The 18234-nt window shown below is 52.2% G+C and overlaps 1 protein-coding gene across 1 annotated transcript in view; it reads left to right on the top strand.

The window, feature by feature from the left end:
• The first annotated feature begins 11413 nt into the window (after positions 1-11413).
• The window catches only part of HS3ST2 (heparan sulfate-glucosamine 3-sulfotransferase 2), an 84008-nt gene continuing 77187 nt past the window's right edge, over positions 11414-18234 (top strand). Inside the window, exon 1 of the mRNA XM_036280546.1 lies at positions 11414-11910. Coding sequence (XP_036136439.1) covers positions 11444-11910 — 467 coding nt within the window. The 5' untranslated portion in view covers positions 11414-11443. The remainder of the gene's footprint in view (positions 11911-18234) is intronic.

Raw genomic sequence — 18234 nt, 5'->3', positions numbered from 1 at the left:
GCAGTGTACTAGAGTCCCCTTTTCTCTACCTTATGCCTACTTTCTAACATTAGCTGCTTTGATTCATCTGGGATTTGTTCTGGCAAACAAATTGCCTCAACTCCAATACCCAAATGCCAGCCCTCACACTGAACAGGAGGAGTGAGCTCTGTCTTTCACCCTGTTGATCAACGGGTCTATTTAGTCTTGAGCTAATACCACACTGTTTCAATTACTATAACTTAATTTTTTTTAAGATCTCACAAAAGTACATCATTCTTATTTTCATTTTCAAAAGCATTTTGTTTATTCTTTATGAATCTTACTTGAATATTCTGGAAAAGTCTTATAAAATCACTACAAAATTAAGGCATGTTAAGACCAGATTGTTTGCAAATACTGAGAAACAGATCACGGAACCAGAAAGAGAGTCCAAGATGAGCGAAGTGGCATTTTGTAGCGGTGAGGAAGGAGAAGCTGCTCGGCCGCGATTGGACGTTAGAGAGCTGCCTCCGATTACACACGAAGACGAACTCCAGGAAAACTGGCCAAGTCCGCGGACAGTCAGTTTACAGAGGGGTGCTGGATGGCCAGGAAACACAGGAGGAGATTCCCACCCAGTGATAACCAGGGAAGTGCAAATAAAAACAAGTAGACGACATTGTTCTGTCATAGGATGAGCAAAATTATTTTTAAAATATAATTTCTTAATATGCAGAGTTGACCAGGCTGGGGCAGCTGCTGGGAGTGTGCTGAAGAGTCCTGTTGGGGGGAAGCGGGGAGTGCCTACTGCCGTGGGAAGCACACACCCGTGGCCTGCACACCCACCCAGAGGAACACTGGCCGGCACAGAGGAGGGCATGTGTGAGCAGGGCTCTGTCCGTCACTACAGACAGACACACTCCTCTTTCGGCTGGTAGATAGCTCAACCTCAAATCCTGCAGATGGTCCTGGACCCCTCTGCCCAGGTCACTTTAACCTTTTCCCTTTTAACCCCAAACTGTCCCATGATCCAGCCAACTGACGAGTCGAGGAGTTAACACCTGCACAGCCTGAGCTCTGGGAGTGCCCCTCCTCCTTCCCAGCTCTGGGCCCAGGGTCTGCTCGAGTTGGCTGGGGACATTTGACTGTGGTCCCTGTGTCAGAAGATGCTCATCAAAGTGCTGTAGTAGGAACAGACTGGGACCAGCTTGAGGCAGAGACTAACTGCTAGACACCCCTTCTCTTCCACACCAGCTACGCGTCTCAGGGTCCGGCAGTCAGGTGTGGCTGTGGCTAAATGCTAGCAGGTGATAGTGTGGAGTGCTGGGATGTCCTCCTAAGGGGGTCCTCCACCCAATCTCCCGGATCGAGGATGTGACTGTAGGAACGAGGGCAGCCGTCTTCCACAGGAGAAGCGGGACACCTTTCCCGAGAGCTGAAGCCTGGTGCTGACAGCTTCCTGGAGGCGCGGTCCATGCCCGGACAGCCTTGTTCTGGATTTCCTTCAAAGGAGAAGCACCTGGATGTCCTTTCCATCTGCTGGCTGTGTGTCTCTCGGGTAGATGCAGCCAAGTGTGATCACAGTGGATGCAAAGGTAAATGCCTATTAACAAGGAAGTGGCTAATTCAACCATGATACATAAAATGTATAAATTGGAAACAAATGGAGATGTCATATACATGATGAGATACTTTGCAGACTGAGTTAAATCTATAGGCGTTACAAGATATAGGAGCAACCTAAGTGCCCAGCAACTGATGATTGGATAAAGAACATATGTACACAAGTACACTGGAATATTGTTCAGCCATAAAAAAAAAAAAAAAGTGAAACCCTTCCATTTGTGACAGCATCAGTGGACCTGGAGGGTATTATGCTAAGTGAAATAAGCCAGATGAAGAAAGATGAATACCATATAATTTCACTTACATGTTGAATCTGAAGAACAAAATAAACAAACAAAACAGAAATAGACTCATAGATACAGAGAATAGACTGATGGTCGCAGAGGGAAGGGGGTTGGGAGGATGAGTGAAAAGGTTAAAGAACTGAGAAGTACAGCTTGGTTGCTACGAAGTAGTCATGGGGAGGTAAAGTACAACACAGGAATTACAGTAATAATATTGTAATAACTATGCATGTGCCAGGTGGGTACTAGAGTTATCGGTGAGATCATTTCATTAGTTATATAAATGACTTACCACCATGCTGCACACCTGAAACTAATATGATACTGAATGTCAGTTGCAATGGGAAAATAAAAATAAAAAATTCTATAGGTATTAACATAGTGAGTGAAAAAAACAAGCTCTAGAACATCATAACTATACACGTGCACGTCTCCCTAAATGCCCAGCTAAGTTTGCTGGTTTCCCTACATTTCTCTACGCACAAGCATACAAACAAGACTGAAGGCGTGCTACCCACACTGTGATCGTGTTAGTAACTTTGGGGGAGTGGGCTCGAGTTGCTGGGGGCTGCCTGTGCCACGTTTATGAGAGGAACGTTCATGTGTGACAGCGCGGTTAGCCCGGCCTCACCCACCCACCGGCTGACCTCACGGTGTCCTTGCCCTCGGTGGCGGCCGGCGGGGTCTGCCGGGGAGCACTGCCTGAGCACTGGGCCTGGAGGAGCAGCCTCTCGGCCCACGAGCTCGGGAGCCACCGCCTGAGGCTCTTTCAGCAGCCTCTGTCACAGAGACCGCTCCCCAGGCGCCACTGTGTCCGCAGGGAGACCGAGGAGAGAGCACAGGAGAGAGCACAGTAGGAAGGGAGGCAGCGCGGCCCAGCTGCGCTCAGACAGGGGCACCGAACACCCGACACAGGAAGTGCTGCCCCAGAGATCCCAGAACGTCTCAGTCCTTGGCGGCCTCCGGGGCTGGGGGCAGCCCCAGGAGGGAAGAGCTGCACGGCCAGCAGCTGGATCCCAGGTGCTCCATGCCACGCACACAAGGACACTGTGCTTCACACTCCAGCACTGATTCTGCAGGAAACGGGCCTGAGATGCACGCACACGGAGGCCCGAACACAGCCTGGCGGGGAGGCAGTGTGGCTGTGAACCAAGGGGAATTGGGCTAATAAGGGATTCGAGTTCCTGTGTACTTAGATGACCAAGACTATGCCAAGAGCAGGTTTTAGGGGAGCAGTAAGCAGGTGGGGACATGTTTACTTTGTGATGCCTATGGCACTTCTGGTGACGATGGTGAGTAGAGAGTTCGGGGGTAAAGAGAGACAAATTTAAGATGTAGTCATACAGAGTGGTATATACAGCCATAGACTTACGATGTCAGTAGGGTATATAAGTAAGAGTTGATGTCCCAGGACGAGTCCCCATGATACTCCAAGTTAGAGGTCATGGAGGCATAGAAAACCATCCAAGGAGGTTTGGAAAGACAAGCAGAAAGGTGGGAACACCAGAAGAACGCGGCATCTTGAAACCCCAGTGAACAAAACCTTGTAAGAAGAGAGTCAGTTGCATGAAATGCTGCTCATACGTCCACGAGAACTAGGAAGTGACTTGAGTTTAGCCCTGCAGAGGTCACTGGTGACCTTGAGAAGAAGTTTCACAGGAGAGGTGGAGTATTCGTCTGGAAAGGGCTCCAAGGTGAGTGGGGAAGGTAATCTGGAGTCCGTGAGTGGAGATCACTCTTGAAGAGTTGAACTGTGCAGGCTGATGGGAGGACCCAGTGGAGAGGGGCAGAGCGGGACGTGGGGAAGGGAAGGGTTTCTGGAGTGACATCCTCGCGCAGACGACAGTGGACAGGGTCTAGCCGCACGTGGAGGGTTGGCCCGACCCGAACACACAGACCGCAGAGCCATATCAACAGGGGAGGAAGCAGCATGTAAGCACAGCTCCAGGCAGGTGCGCAGAGGTGGCGGGAACGTTCTCTCCCGTTTGCTTCCACTTACCCGTGAAGTCGGAAGTAAGGTCGTCAGGAGACGAGAACGGAAGAGAAGGAACTGAACACTTAAGCAGGAGAACGGGAGGATGGATGGCTCACGAGCTGCAAGATGATTGCGAGGAGTGTTCAGGGTCCACTTGAGATTAGAAACGATGAATTTTAAGTGATCCTAGCTGTCATGCTGGTGCACTGGCTGTGTTCAGCTGTGTGGGTGTGGGCACTGGGCACTGAATGGACAGAAAATTGATTTTAAGCAAGAAATACAGCACAGTGAGAGAGTGTTAAGGGAGTTGATGATGTAAACAAAAAAAAATGAATGTTAGGATTCTCTGTGGAATTTAGACTGAGCAACGAGGGAAGAGAGGACACGAGGGTGGTGATCAATGAGCAGAGAGTTCACTCCTTCAAGGTAAGCTGCACTGTGTCCGCAGGAGTACAACCGAGGGTCTTCCCTATATACTTCTCTATAAGCGACTGTTGGACACTTGTCCTGAGCTACGCCCAGAAGGGACATTTGGTTACTTCCCTAGAAAGGTTAAAATATCAGGGAGATACACTGGGTGCAGAGCAGGCAGGGTCTTGGGTGATTATGGAGAACAGAGATTGATTCTATTTTATTGTCAATAAAATTTTCAGGTAGGTTGAAAAGTACATAGCTGTATCAATCAAAATGGCTTAAACCCAAAAGATAATTCATTGATGGTTATCACTGACAAGTTCGCAGCACAACACCAGCCAATGTTTCAGGGCTTGCTGTTAGCCAGGCTCTGCTCTGAGTGCACGACATTTACTATCTTGTTTAACCCTAGTAGCAGAGGCGGAGTTTGAACCCAGGCGGCCTGCTTCCAGACAGTGTACTTCTAACCACTATGCTCGTGAAGAAACAGCTTCAGGCAAAGCTGGACCCAGGGATGAAACATTGCTCCGCGGGCTCCGTCTTTCCCTCTCGCACTGCCGGCTCCTGTGTTGAATTACTTCCCGTGCGTGTCAGCTCCCTGCACTCGGAGCTCAGGCTCACACAGCCCTCGTACCTGGCCTTTCCAGTAGAAGTTATTTACCCCTTCTGAAAGTGCTAACTCGACATCAGTCTGTTTATACTGATATGAAACAGACTCACAATATTGTTAAGTAAAAAAAAAAAAAAAACCACTCACACTTCATAAAACAGTAGACATGGGCTGACCCACAAACAAACAAACACATTTATAATTGGCAGGATAAAAATAAAACACTAAGTATCGTTATTTCTGAGTATTATGATTGGGGGGACTATTTTTTACTTTCGCTTCTCCGTATTTTCATTTGTTTTTACATTAAGAATATATTATCTGTATAATAAAACCACTGAAGGTAAACAAAAACTCCAAAGAAGCAAACAAATATATCCCTCTGCATTGTTCCTGTAGTTAGGTACGTGTCCACTTGTCCCACCCTATACCACTAACACCTGCATCTCAGGACACTGAGAAACTGGGGGAGACAAGAAGAGAGAGCGTACCCCAGCTCTGCCGCGTTCCTGAACAAGGGAACAGGCTTAGTATCTTCCCGGACACTATAAATAATCCACTTGGGATGAATTTTGAAGTGGAATATTAGTTCTTCCTGGGAAGCGCTCATGAGGTAACATTTAGGGGTCCACCAAGAAGGAGAGAGCCATAAAGAAACCAAAGGGGTCCCAACAGGACCATGCAGCCCAAATTCCATGTACCAGATGGATTTGGAAATAGATGTTGAGTCCCTGCCTCCAAGGAGTTTGTGTCTCATTAGGAAAGCAAGATGGTAAGACAGGGCGAGTAGAAGACAGTGTGGGTTAAATAACGCAGGAAGGAGGTGGGGCTCTGAACAGTGCTGACCTACCCTGGCCTGTATGGCTCAGCAGCTGGAGAATTGGCCCGCAGACCAATGAGTCAGGGGTTCAATTCCAATCAAGGGCACGTACCTCGGTTGCAGGTCGTTCCCCGCTCTGGTTGAGGTCGTGTCTCTATCACATCGATGTTTCTCTCTGTCTCTCTCCCTCCCTCCCTCCCACTCTATCTAATGATAAATAGAAAAATATCCTTGGGTGAGGAATAAAAAAGTAAAATAAAATAAAAATACTTAAAGAACAGTGATGACAAATAGTGCTGACCCAAGGGGAGACTATGGGGAAGGTGGTCAATCGCCCCACTCACGCTCTGGGCTTCTGTTCTCCAGCCCGCAGCACCCGAGAACACGGAAAACTCAGCCCGCTTCAGCCTGTTTCCCCATCTTACTGGTTCATTGACAGGATTAAATCAGGTAATGCATCTAAATTAAATGCTGAGCCTAGTTACCAGGGCTGAGAAAATGCTCAATGAATGGTGCCTATCATTACGATGGTGCTCGCTAATAGCAGAAGCAAGCCAACAAGGAGATGACAGAAGGTTTGGAATCTTACAACGCAGTTAAAATCCACCATGCTCCTGGTCTTGCAGAGCTGGGTCCCTTCGACAGGCAGTGAGTACCTGGTTCCCCAGACCCGCAGCCTCTGTTTATCCAGGGTGCAGGGTGCGTGTGCACCTTCTCACCCTCACTCCGGCCTCCTTCCCAAATGCAGAACATTCACTCACATCCTCTCGGCTCAGGTGGGAGCCTTGCTCCTCAGCCAACCTGCAGACCGTGCGACACGCTTCACGGTCCTTTGCCTCCTAGGACCTGCCCTCCTTGGAACATCTGCTCACACTTCACAAAGCTCCTCTCTAGGGAAGAAAATGGACACTTACATTGAACTAAACCTGAATAATAAGGCTTGACTGGTCCAAAGACTTTAGGGCAAGACCACTTCCTTGTTTTATAATTTTCAAAGGCCAGGCCTTGCACGCAGGGAGCAGAGTGAGAGGGGAGGGTCATGACAACGCGGATGAAGAGCCAGAGAAGACTCAGAAGGGGACACGCGCATTCTGTGAGCTCTCGGCGCTCTTCCTGTCCGAGCTCTCTACACCCTTCCCTTTGCTTGTATTAGCCCAAGTCCACTTCTGTTGCTTGCAACTCAATAACCCTAAATAAAGGGGGTAGGGAGGGGAAAGAGAATAAGGAGCAAAGAGCAGCAGAGAAAGTGGAGACAGTGGCCAGATCCTACGGCTGCTTCAAACTTTGAAAGATGCCAGTTCTAGTCTGCATATCCTTTAAAACGAATCTCCACCCCACCTCCATCATCTTCAATTAAAATGGTCCCTGTTCCTTGTAATTGATGTGGCAACTGCTTTTGTATTGGTCAGGACTCTTCTGATGGCAAGTGACAGTAAGATAACTGATCAGTTGGAGCAACAAGTCCAGGGGCCATGCTCTGGCTGGTTCAGAGGTCAAAGGCTGCTGTCTGCGCCTCCACCTTCAGCCCTGCTTTCCCGTTTGCTCGCCCCCCACTTCCCCTCCCAAGGTCACGGGTGACCCCTGGGAGCTTCAGGCTTATTTTGTACAAGCTCATCATCTCAGAAAAAGAATTTCTCTTTTCCAATAATTTCAACAAAAGTCCTGTGGCTGACGCTCCCTGGAAAGATCTGCATTGCTTTCAGTGAAGTATGATTAGAAAATTGTAATTGTTGGGGCTTGGTCGCATGCCTACCCTTGAACCAGGACCAGCCCACACAAACCACACAGGAAAGAATGGGAGAAAACTCTTCCTCCAAGGACATTAGAGAGTATGAGTTGCCATCTATAACTTTTCTTCAGTTCGTTTTGGGTAACCAAACACCCAAATAGTAGCCAGGCATCTAGCCACCCAGAGTGAAGACTACATTTCAAAGGACCTCGTGCCAGCTTTCTCACCAAGGGAACATAAGTGGCAGGAATGGGCGCATCTTCCAGGGAATGTCCTCACAGGATGTGCCATGTCTTCCTCTGTCCTCTCTTCCTTACTTTCGTCCAGGGTGTAGACATGATGGCTGGAGTGAATGAGTCATCTTGGACCATGTGGCCATGTAGGAGTGGAGGAGACACTCGGTGGGGCCTGGGTCCTTAATACTGTGGAGGCATCGGCCCTGAATCATCTCCACCTTCTTCCAGGTCATAGGAAAAGGAACGTATCTTATTTCCATGAGTGTCTTTGACAACCATACCACCCAACGTAATCCTCCCTGGTCCTGCGAAGGAAAATCATGGTGCTATTGTAAAAAGAGGGGTGAGAAGTAATGAGCAGGTGTGTCCTCCATCTCACGCTCTGAAAAACTCTACCTAAGCCACGGTCATGACCCTGGGTGGAAATTGGAAGAGGCAGAGCTGCCTGGCTCCGATGTATCTGAATACCCAAGAATTTTAGAATTTATAAATTCAAAAGTAAAAATAAGTTTAAAATGAAGACAAGTATCCTGCCGGTGTGGCTCAGTGGTTGAGCGTCGATCCTGCACCAAGAGGTCGCCAGCTCAATTCCCGGTCAGGGGACATGCCCAGGTTGTGGGCTTGATCCCTAGTGGGGGGCGTGCAGGAGGTGGCCGATCAATGTTCTCTCTCATCGATGTTTCTACCTCTCTCTCCCTCTCATTTCCCCTCTCTCTAAAATCAATAAAGGAAAAAAAAAAATGAAAATGGAACCAAGCACAGAATTATGAGAAGGAACTATATCCACGTTTTTCCCACTAAGAATGAAGGGCTTGTCAGAGTGGGCTAATCTACATTTAACCTTGTAACTTTAACAATGAAGGGAAAAACAGCAGGTTCAAAATGTGAAAGTGCATATTAGAACTCCTTTCAACATATTCGTTTTGACATTTCAATTAATAATTAGAGTGAAGAATTAAATTGTAATCAAATACAGAGATGATATGATGCCAGTAGAAGGGTCCAGGCCTGGAATAACAGAACTGTAGAACTACACAACATCAGAACCCAGAGAGATTTCTGAAGTTAATCATAACTCCCCATTGTACAGGTGAGAAAACCGAGGTCCAGAGAGGCCAAACAACTTGCCCAAGGTACACCTGGAATCAAAGGTGAAACTGTTGGGATTCAATCTTCCAGCTTTCTTTCTTTTTTTTTTTTTTCAATAAATGAAAGCTATATCACAATTCAAGATTCAAGTAGACGTTTTTTTTTTCTTTTTTTAACGAAAGCATTGAACTGATGAGACCAGATACAATTCAATCAAGTCAAACGTGTAAGGACCTACATGTTCGGTCCACAAGAGCCCTCTGTACAACCAGAGTGTGGAGCCGATGTGCCTTAATCAGCAGCACTTGTAAGAAGCACTCAGCCATGTGACCTGGCTGCAAGCTCGAGGTGTCAGCAGTGTGATGCGGCTACAAGAAAGAGATAATGCAGTCATAGGTGGCATCACTCAAAACAGTTCACAGAAGACAGGTGTGAGTCCTGCAGAATCTGTCACTCCATACCTGTGATTCCTCCTTCAGTCCGGTGTCAGATTTTAAAAATGATCAACATGAATTAGTTCAGCTCTAGGGTGGAATCACATGAAGAATGGTCAAAAGAAGTTAGGGGACTGCAAAGCACTATAATACAGAACTTGAATCCTGGAGTCAGACTGCCTGGGTTTAATCCCAGCTCGTCAATTACTGAGGGTATGTTCATTAAGCCTTAATCTCACTGTCTGCAAATGAGGAATTATAACAGGACCTCTCTCCCTCTGGAGAGAAAGGAGGTAGCCCATGTCACGTGATTTGCACATTGCTGGCTCAAAACAAGTACTCCATAAATGTTAGCTTCTATTATTAAGGAAGCAAAGGAATGTGGGGATAATGGTAACAACCTAATAGGTTGTGGAGAATATTAAATGAGTTAACACATGAGTGCTTGAAACAAACTTGGTAGTTACATTTACCTGCAATAGAGGGACTGGCCTAAAGTATCCATGGATGGGCCTGGTTTAGGGGACAAAATATACCCTGGCTTGGGCTAAGGTCCACAGAGTCTCATCAGTTATTCCCTGAAGAAGGATGCTCTGTTGTGTGTGTGTGTGTGTGTGTGTGTGTGTGTGTGTTGAGGAGGAGGATGAGGGAGAGATGGTGGTCACTAAGACATTCTATGGGGGGTACTCACTTGGTGACCACCTGGGACTGGTGACTTGGCATCGTCACGGACTGACAACTGAGCCCCTTTCTGGGCCATGGTCATTTAGGCCTGTTCTAAAGACCACTAAATACTCTGATCACTCAGGATACTAAATGGGTTGGTCACTGAAGGTTGCTCTGGTCACGGTCACTGAGAATTGTCCTGTGGGCAGTCACTTAAGGATCATTCGAAGCGGAGATGCCCCTTAGTCCTCCAGGCCCTCTCTTTCCTCCTCCCTGCGGCACTGTATGAAGTCCGCAAAGTCCTGGATCTGAGAGACCTGATGGGACCCAGAAGACTCCCCCGCGAGCAGTCCGCCGCTAGGGGGCGACCGCTAAGAGAGAACCCGCCGGCGCGGAGTCCGCTCCTTTGGGGTTCGCGCTCTCTCGGGCCGTGGGAGGTGGAGTGACAGCGGGTGGGGGCGCACGCTCCATGGGTGTGAGACAGAGGGAGCCGCCTGGGTGTGAGTCAGCGCGTGGGGGGCGGGGGTGGGCTAAGGAGCTCCTTGAACAGTCACGGAGTCTCACTCGTACTCGGCTCCTCCACGCATCCCGTCTAGAGCGCGTGTCGCCGTCTCGCGCGCGTGTCCCAGTCCGGCGCATGTATGCGCAAACGGCACGAGGTCCGATTCCAGGCTCTGGGTCTCTGGTGAGACTGGAGGAGGGAGGCGGAAGGGAGCGTCCTGTCGGTGTTTCTATGCCTAGGTTAGGAGATTGCTCCGTCCTCACTCCACGTGGGTGTGTCCTGGTCAGGGTGCGTGTGCATCTGTGTATGTGCGTGCGTGTGTCAGCGCGGTGGGACCGTTTATTAGTGCAGAGTGCTTGCGTCTGCGCCCGATCAATGTCTGGGTCCGGATGCTGGCGCAATCTCGACCCGGGCGCCCACCCCTCGGTGTCGGAGGCCAGCGTGTGGGGGTGTCCAGCCCCTGGAGGAGTAAATGCCTCCACGCCATCCCCTCCCCGCCCAAGCTGGCCAGGGCTCCCTAGGGCGCGGCCTGCGTGAGGGGCCTGGGGTGTGTGTCCTGGAGGGGATAAGCGGATGGGGGGCGGGCCAGGTCCCCGGGCGGGGCGCGGGCTCCGGGGACCCGCGCGGCTGACGTCAGGCGACTCCTTAAATAGAGCCGGCAGCGCGCTCGGCTCGGCATTTCCCGAGGAGCCGGAACCGGGCCCACGCCAGCGCCACCGTGCGGCCCGCCGCCAGCCCACACCGCCGCACGGCCGCCGGGCTGGGATGGGGCTTCGGGCGCCGGGTGCGCTCCGAACCCTTCGCGTTCAAGGGCCAGGAAGCGCCGGGGCCCGCCCCACCGCGAGGAGCCCCGTCCCCTAGGACGGCGAGATGGTGGAGGCGTTGCTGCCAGTCCCCCGAAGAACCGCCACCCCCTGGCCCCCCGGGCATGGTGCGCGCCCCGGCCGGCAGCGCCTGGAAAAGACGGCGCCCCCCACGGCTGACCCGCGTGGCCCCGGCAGCGCCGCTCGAGCCCTCTAGGCGGCCGCAGGGCCCCAGGAGCTCCGCCGCCCGCGCCCCCTCGGAAACCATGCCCCCCGGCGCGGGCCCATGGAGCCATGGCCTATAGGGTCCTGGGCCGCGCGGGGCCACCTCAGCCGCGGAGGGCGCGCAGGCTGCTCTTCGCCTTCACGCTCTCGCTGTCCTGCACTTACCTGTGCTACAGCCTCCTGTGCTGCTGCGACGACCTCGGCCGCAGCCGCCTGCTCCGCGCGCCCCGCTGCCTCCGCGGCCCCGGCGCGGGCGGCCAGAAACTTCTGCCCAAGTCCCGCCCCTGCGACCCCCCGGGGCCCACGCCCAGCGCGCCCGCCGCCCTGGCGCCCGCCCCGCGCCTCCCGGCTGCCAACCTCTCGGGCTCCCCGCGGCTGGGCACCAAGCGGCTGCCCCAGGCCCTCATCGTGGGCGTGAAGAAGGGGGGCACGCGCGCCGTGCTGGAGTTTATCCGCGTGCACCCGGACGTGCGGGCCCTGGGTACGGAGCCCCACTTCTTCGACAGGAACTACGGGCGCGGGCTGGACTGGTACAGGTAAGGGGGCCGCGCCGCGCCTGGTTCCCAGCCGGCAAGTTCTGGAGCCACACCTGCGTTTTCTCTTCCCTCAAGCCGGCTCGTCGTGTGCGTTCAGGCTGGCACTTGGGGGGGGGGAGGGAGCTAGCAGATGGATTCACCCAGAACTTCCGTTTCTTCTCTGGACACGCGGTTTCTTGACCCGCAAAGGGCTGTTGTCACTGGAGTCGCCTGGAGGGAAGGGGGGCTCTAGCCACACTCAGGGATAGTCGGAGGGCTGACTCGGTGTCCTGCCTTTGGGATGGAGCGAGGTGCCCAGGGAAGGGGCAAGAAGGACACGTGCTGCCTTTCACAGCCCTGCCCTGACACTCCGCGGGTCTTTCCTGGCATCTGAAGGACCCTGAGAAGGGTGGGAAGTTAGAACAGGACGCCCCTTTGCAACAGGGCTCTGTGCTTGGGCGACGTCCCCATAGTTCAGGCCGAAGGAGAGGCCTCCCTGGAGGTGTCAGGACAGGAAAGCTCCCTTCTGCATGTTCATTTCCAGCTCCAGGTTTCTGCTGCTGTTGCTGGACTGAGACCCCAGTTCCTCTGACCCTGACTTTGGTCTTAGAGTCGTGAAAGGAAGCCTGGATTTGAACTTGGCTCTGTCACTTAGCTTGAGCAAATTCATAAAACTCTGAGCCCATGTTTTCTCATCCATCGCCCTGGGCAGGGAAGCAGCCCCTGCCCTGTCTGCCTCCCTAGAGCTTTCTAAAGTGCTTTCAAAGTGCAACACCGGGTGATGCTTCAGATCAGCTGCCTGGATGGGGACTTTGGGATACTGGGGAACACTCAGATGAAGATGGCCAGGGTTGTAGGGGCAACCAGTCATATGTGGGCTGTCCACTCCTCCACTGCACTGCTGAGCATGATAGTTTCCCAGGCTGGTGGTGTCTGGGGATAGCCTGAAGCTTTGGGAGGTGGCCGCCTCCACTGCTCAGTATCTGTGTACCTCCCAAGCCCTGTATAGTGCCGGGGCGCAGGCCTGGCGCATGTGTTGGCTGATCAGGGCATCCTGGGGTTGTTGTAATGTATGGGCTCCCTATAACACATGGCCTGACCCTGGGAAGACTTTCTAGAAATGTCTGCATAGAAATGGAACTGGGGAGGGTGACATGGTAGCTGGACAATAGCTGAGGCTAATTTTTTAAATTTTTATAAAAGTAAACTCTTTAGGAAGTAGTAAGTTCTAAATATATTGGGCAAAGAACACCTGTATTAGAAGGACCCCACTGGGTTCATAATAGGGGGCCCTGGATTTGCTAGAAGGGGGGCAATAGGGCCAATGTATCACCTTTGCCAGTCTGCCTCCCGTGGTCATGTCCCATGTACTGCCCTCGGGAGGCAGCCAGGCACCATTACGTTGGCTCAGTGGAGTGGAGTGCCCCAGAATGGCAGGTCTGGTGTCCAGGCTGTGACTCACAGATATCCCATCTGGGCGTATGAGGAGAGCAAAGACAGAGTCGGAGCCAGACTGCAGGCCGGGGAGGCCAGTGCATGGACAGCAGAGCCCTGAGTGGGTCAGTCGTGGTCACACATGCACAGCAGGGTTTCCTCGAGGGGAAGGCTGGAGATCATGATGAAATCCTTTGCCAACGTGAAGTGCTTTTTCAGTGCAAAATAATAAAATTCTAGGCATCTGGTTGCTAGATATTGTGCCCCCCAATAACACCTATAGCCTGCGCAATCTCTGCGTGCCCCTCTCCACCACCAGCACCACACCTCAGGCTTCCTTCCCGGAGCCTGTGTCATTCAGGGATGGCTGCTTTTTATTTTTAACCTTGGCATGTGTGAGTCTAAGCCAGCTTAGCTGTGAACCTCAGCGATGGGAGCCGTGCCTCTTTTTTTTTTTTTTTTATAGCACATTTGGATTCTGCTAAAATTCTCAGCTGAATCTTGGTAGGTTTTATTTAACATCACGCACACTGACAGCTCCACGTCTCATGGTCTGACTTACCCTCCCTTCCCCTTCATGTTTCTAAAAGAACAATTAGCTCAGGGGTCTGGTTATGAATTGCCATCTATGCTGAGGTAGTACTGCCCCATTTGGACTGTGTTTCCATAATTCCCAGAATGTTTCTCTGTGTGTGTTTTATCCTTGATTATCACTCAAATAATATGCATTAGTTGCAGAAATGGTGGAGACGTTCTCACTTTATTCCTGAATTCCCCAAGTTGAGTGGCGGGTGATATGATGCTCCGCCCTGCCTGCCACCCCTACTGTTTCACTGATGGGAAACTAGAACCTCAGAAGGAGAGCGCCTGTGAAATGGGGTCACAAGGCAAGTTGATGGAGGTTAGGACCGGAGGTCGTCGGCACACGAGTGTGCATGCGTTCCCATCCAAGCACTCTGACCACGGCTCTGCACAGCTTGCACCAGAAAGCTGGTGTCCACTGGGCAGACTGGGCCAGGGCGCCTCTGTGCCCACCATGGTGGTTGTGCTTTCCGGAAGCGGGGCTGCGGGGTTCCTGGCAGTGGCTCTCATGTGACTTGTCCCTGCTAAGCCCCTGGGGAGACCTTCCTGAGCCCAGAGGTTCAGATTGGATGGACAGTGGAAAAATTTCTTTCTGTGGGTGGACCGAGATAAAACACGAGGTGACAGTGTCTGAAGGCAGGGTGATACAGCTCAAGAAACACCATCAGCCAGAGAGACTGGGGGCAGAATCTGCACCTTCCTTGCTTCCAACCTGAGTCCCTTCTTGGGAACCAGCCCAGGCCAGGCCACCCAGCAAGAGCCCAGCCCTCTGCGTTGGGGCCCTCCCCTTAGGATTTTTCTGAGACTCCCTCACGGAAGCTGACCTCGCCCTCCCATCCTGCCTGGTTCCCTTCTTTCAGTTTCTCCCCACATCACGGCTGGGCCTGCAGGGTGGGGTCCGCTAGCTGCTTGGCCAGGTAGGCAAAGTGAGACCACGCTGACGAGGGGACTGGGATAGGACCTGCCAGGGAATGCGATGGCCCCTGGATGCTATGTGATGGGAGGCAGAGTGATCTTTCTGCAGCTCAGGTCCTTGCGTTAGAGCGTCTGCAGTGACTGTCATAGGAGACAGCGCCTGGAACTTCTGTGGTACATACAGCTCAGGCGGTACCTCACCAACGCTCCTTTGTCACCTGGGTGCTGTTAGTATCAAAACGGCCTTTCTGCTCTGGCTGCTGTCACCGGATGGGGCTGAGGAGTTCAGTGATTGCTGGAAAAGTAGCTCCATGAGAGGGGGAGGAGCTGGCCTCAGATTCTCCTTTCAGTTCTGCTTCAATTGCATTGTCATTTCTGCTCCCTCCCCATTGATAAAAAGTCACTTCACATGTCTGGGGCCAGTTTGCTCACCTTTAAAATGGGGGCGATGCCTGACCTGCCGTCCGCCTTGTGAAAATCAGCAGGACGGCATGTGAGGATGCCCCCCGTCTGAGACTGTTTAGGGTGCTGGCGTTCACAAGGGCTGGGACCCAGACGACTGCTTGGGGTCTTCCATAACGAGGTACAAGCTGTGCCTTGTCAGTGGTGTTGGGAGTCCTGGGGAAGCTGAGTTTCGTGGGAAGTGTTCTTCACTTTGCTGGTTTTCGGCGATGGGTGGGGAGCATCGTGAAGAGGACGTGAACCTTCTCTAACACACTGACGTGCCAGCAGGAGCAGGTTAGTAGTGACGATTGACTCCGTGCTCCCGCGTCAGCCTTTTGGTGGATGAGCTGGTTGTGTACATTTTAGGCTCCAATCCACTGCTAATTTATTCGTTCAGGGTGGATGGTGTAAGACAAAGAAGACAAAGTCTTTGTCCCAGAGGCAACCATCTAAATAAGAGAATAAAAACATGGAATAAGGTTCATCACTTGATCCAGCTCATTTCAGTCAAGAAATTAATCTTTAGGACAAACTTTAGGAAGAAGTGAAACCAAAGGCAGAGGCGAGGGAAACAGTTAATGCAGAAGACTTGAAGCATATGTAATGAAGTGGTCAAAACACGACACACACTGATCCAGGCCTGTCGAGTGTGCACAGATGCCTGCATGTGCACTCACACACAATCACGTGACACACTGATTCACACCTGCTGAGTGTGCACAGATGCCTGTGTGTGCACTCACAATCACACACACTGATCCAGGCCTGCCAAATGTGCACAGATGCCTGCGTCTGCACTCGCACACAAACACACACTGATCCATGCCTGCCGAGTGTGCACAGATGCCTGCGTGTGCACTCACACACATGCTCACGTGACACACACTGATCCACACCTGCTGAGTGTACACAGATGCCTGTGTGTGCACACGGATCCACACCTGCTGAGTGTGCACAGATGCCTGCGTGTGCACTCACACACATGCTCACGTGACACCCACTGATCCATGCCTGCTCAGTGTGCACAGATGCGTGTGTGTGTGTACTCGCACACTACCACACTGTTCATGCATATCCCTCTTCATAAGGAGTTTCCCAGCCTGGATCCAGGAGGACATCACATGCTGATTACATGAGACTATCGAGTCCACCAATCCCCTCGCCCGGCAGCTCTGTCACCCGAGCACACGGGGCTGAGTCCCCCCACACTTTCTGTCAGACACCGAACGTTTGCAACGGGCCAGCAGACTGTCTTTTTGAAGAGCTGGCTTTGCTCCCTGGAGCTTGGAGGGACAGCGGAAGAGCTTGCAGCCCAAAGCCCCTGGTTGAGGCTGCTGGGTTAAAATGTGAAACTGCTACTTACCATAGATTCTCATAAGCATACTTCCCCACATTTCAGCATCTCTGAAGTCAGGATGTTTCTGACCATGGATGGGGTTTCAGTTTCAGTGAGACAGCATCTTCCATATGGATGGAAACCCTGTCCCCAGAGGTGGCTTTTACCCTGGAGACCTCCCTGGCTCGGCGGGGAGCCCTGCGCCCTGCTCGTCTGTGCAGCCAGCAGGGTCTCTTCTGGTCCAGGGGCCGCACCATTTCCGGTGTTTGTCACCCATGCCATGTACTTGAAAGCGTATGTCCTGAAACGGGGGGATGTGTGGACTGACACCCACCAGCAGGTGCGATGCTGTGGAGGCATGTTCTTCATGCTGCTGGACCGCCCACCTGTCTGCAGGTGCATCCCGGGTCCTGCCCGATCCTGGCAGCGTCGGCGCCCAGTGGGGGCCGTTACCTGCATGCTGGGGATGCTCCATGCACGGGCTGCATGGCTGCAGAACCCCTGTGCTCAGACCCTGTGGTCATTCTGAATGGTTGAGTGACAGAGTGTGTGGGGAGGGGCAGAAGCACATGGCTCTCTGTTGATCAGGGCCCACTCCAGGACCTGGGGGAGGCGGGCTGGACGAGGAGGGCTCAGCCGCAGGGGCCGTGGCTCGGTCAGAAGTCGGCTGGAGGGGTCTGAAAGGTCACACAGACAGCCTCCTGCTGTGGGAATCACTGTCCTTCAGAGCTAACCCCGGGCAGGTTCATCCATTTATTTGTCACACGCCCACCGCTGCCAGGCCCAGTGCCAGGCTGTCGCAGGCCGGCTCGCTGACACTTTGTTCTCCTAATGCGCTGCACTGAGGGCTGAAGGGCTTTGTAGTTCGTGGGCAGCTTGACGAGGTGGGTAAAAGCCACCAGTGAGTGGAAATAACTTAGCATTTCAGAGGTAATTGCTGCCTGTCAAGCCACACAGCTGGCTGCTGGCCCCAGGCAGCTGTCCCAGGGCCTTTCTCCGCAGGAGGTGGCATGAGGAGGGGCAAGGGTAGTTACTGAGCATGTTCTCCAGGGAACGTGGGCCAGAGGTTCTGGTTGGGTAACTGGGGCTTGAGTGGCACGTGGATTTCTTGGACACGAGTCCATTTGGAGTCTCCTCCCAGGCTTTGAAGTCAGAGGCACTCAGAGTGGTTCCCCGGCAGTGCCCACGGCCACCAGCTCCCAGGAGTAAGAGAACTAGGGGCGGGGGCATTGCCCCCCATTCTCTGACGGCATTCTCAGGCTTCAGACGTTCTTGTACCACCTTCCTGATGTTTGCCCAAACCTGGCACGTTCTCTGTTATTATCTCTTATTGTTTTTGGTTAACACATTTAAAAGGTATCATTTTCCCAGGAAGAACTGGGATGATTTTTCCTCTGGTGTATATGTTTTAGAATAGATACTATGTTCACATAAGGCATACTTCAGAAGTGACAAGGGATATTTAGTGAAACTGTTCTCTCTCCTCCCCCACCACCCCAGCCATGCTTTCCTTTTCCCAGAAGCACCCTCACACGTCCTGTTTTGTGTGTCCTCCCAGAGATGTGCTTTGCATTGGTAAACCCAACACACACGAGGCAAATATAGTTAAAATACATATTTTTAAAAACAACGTC

Source organism: Molossus molossus, unplaced genomic scaffold (assembly GCF_014108415.1).
Source record: "Molossus molossus isolate mMolMol1 unplaced genomic scaffold, mMolMol1.p scaffold_m16_p_3, whole genome shotgun sequence".
Taxonomy (NCBI): Eukaryota; Metazoa; Chordata; class Mammalia; order Chiroptera; family Molossidae; genus Molossus; species Molossus molossus.
The sequence above is the reverse complement of the archived record's forward strand: the minus strand, read 5'-3'. Positions and strand labels throughout refer to the sequence as shown.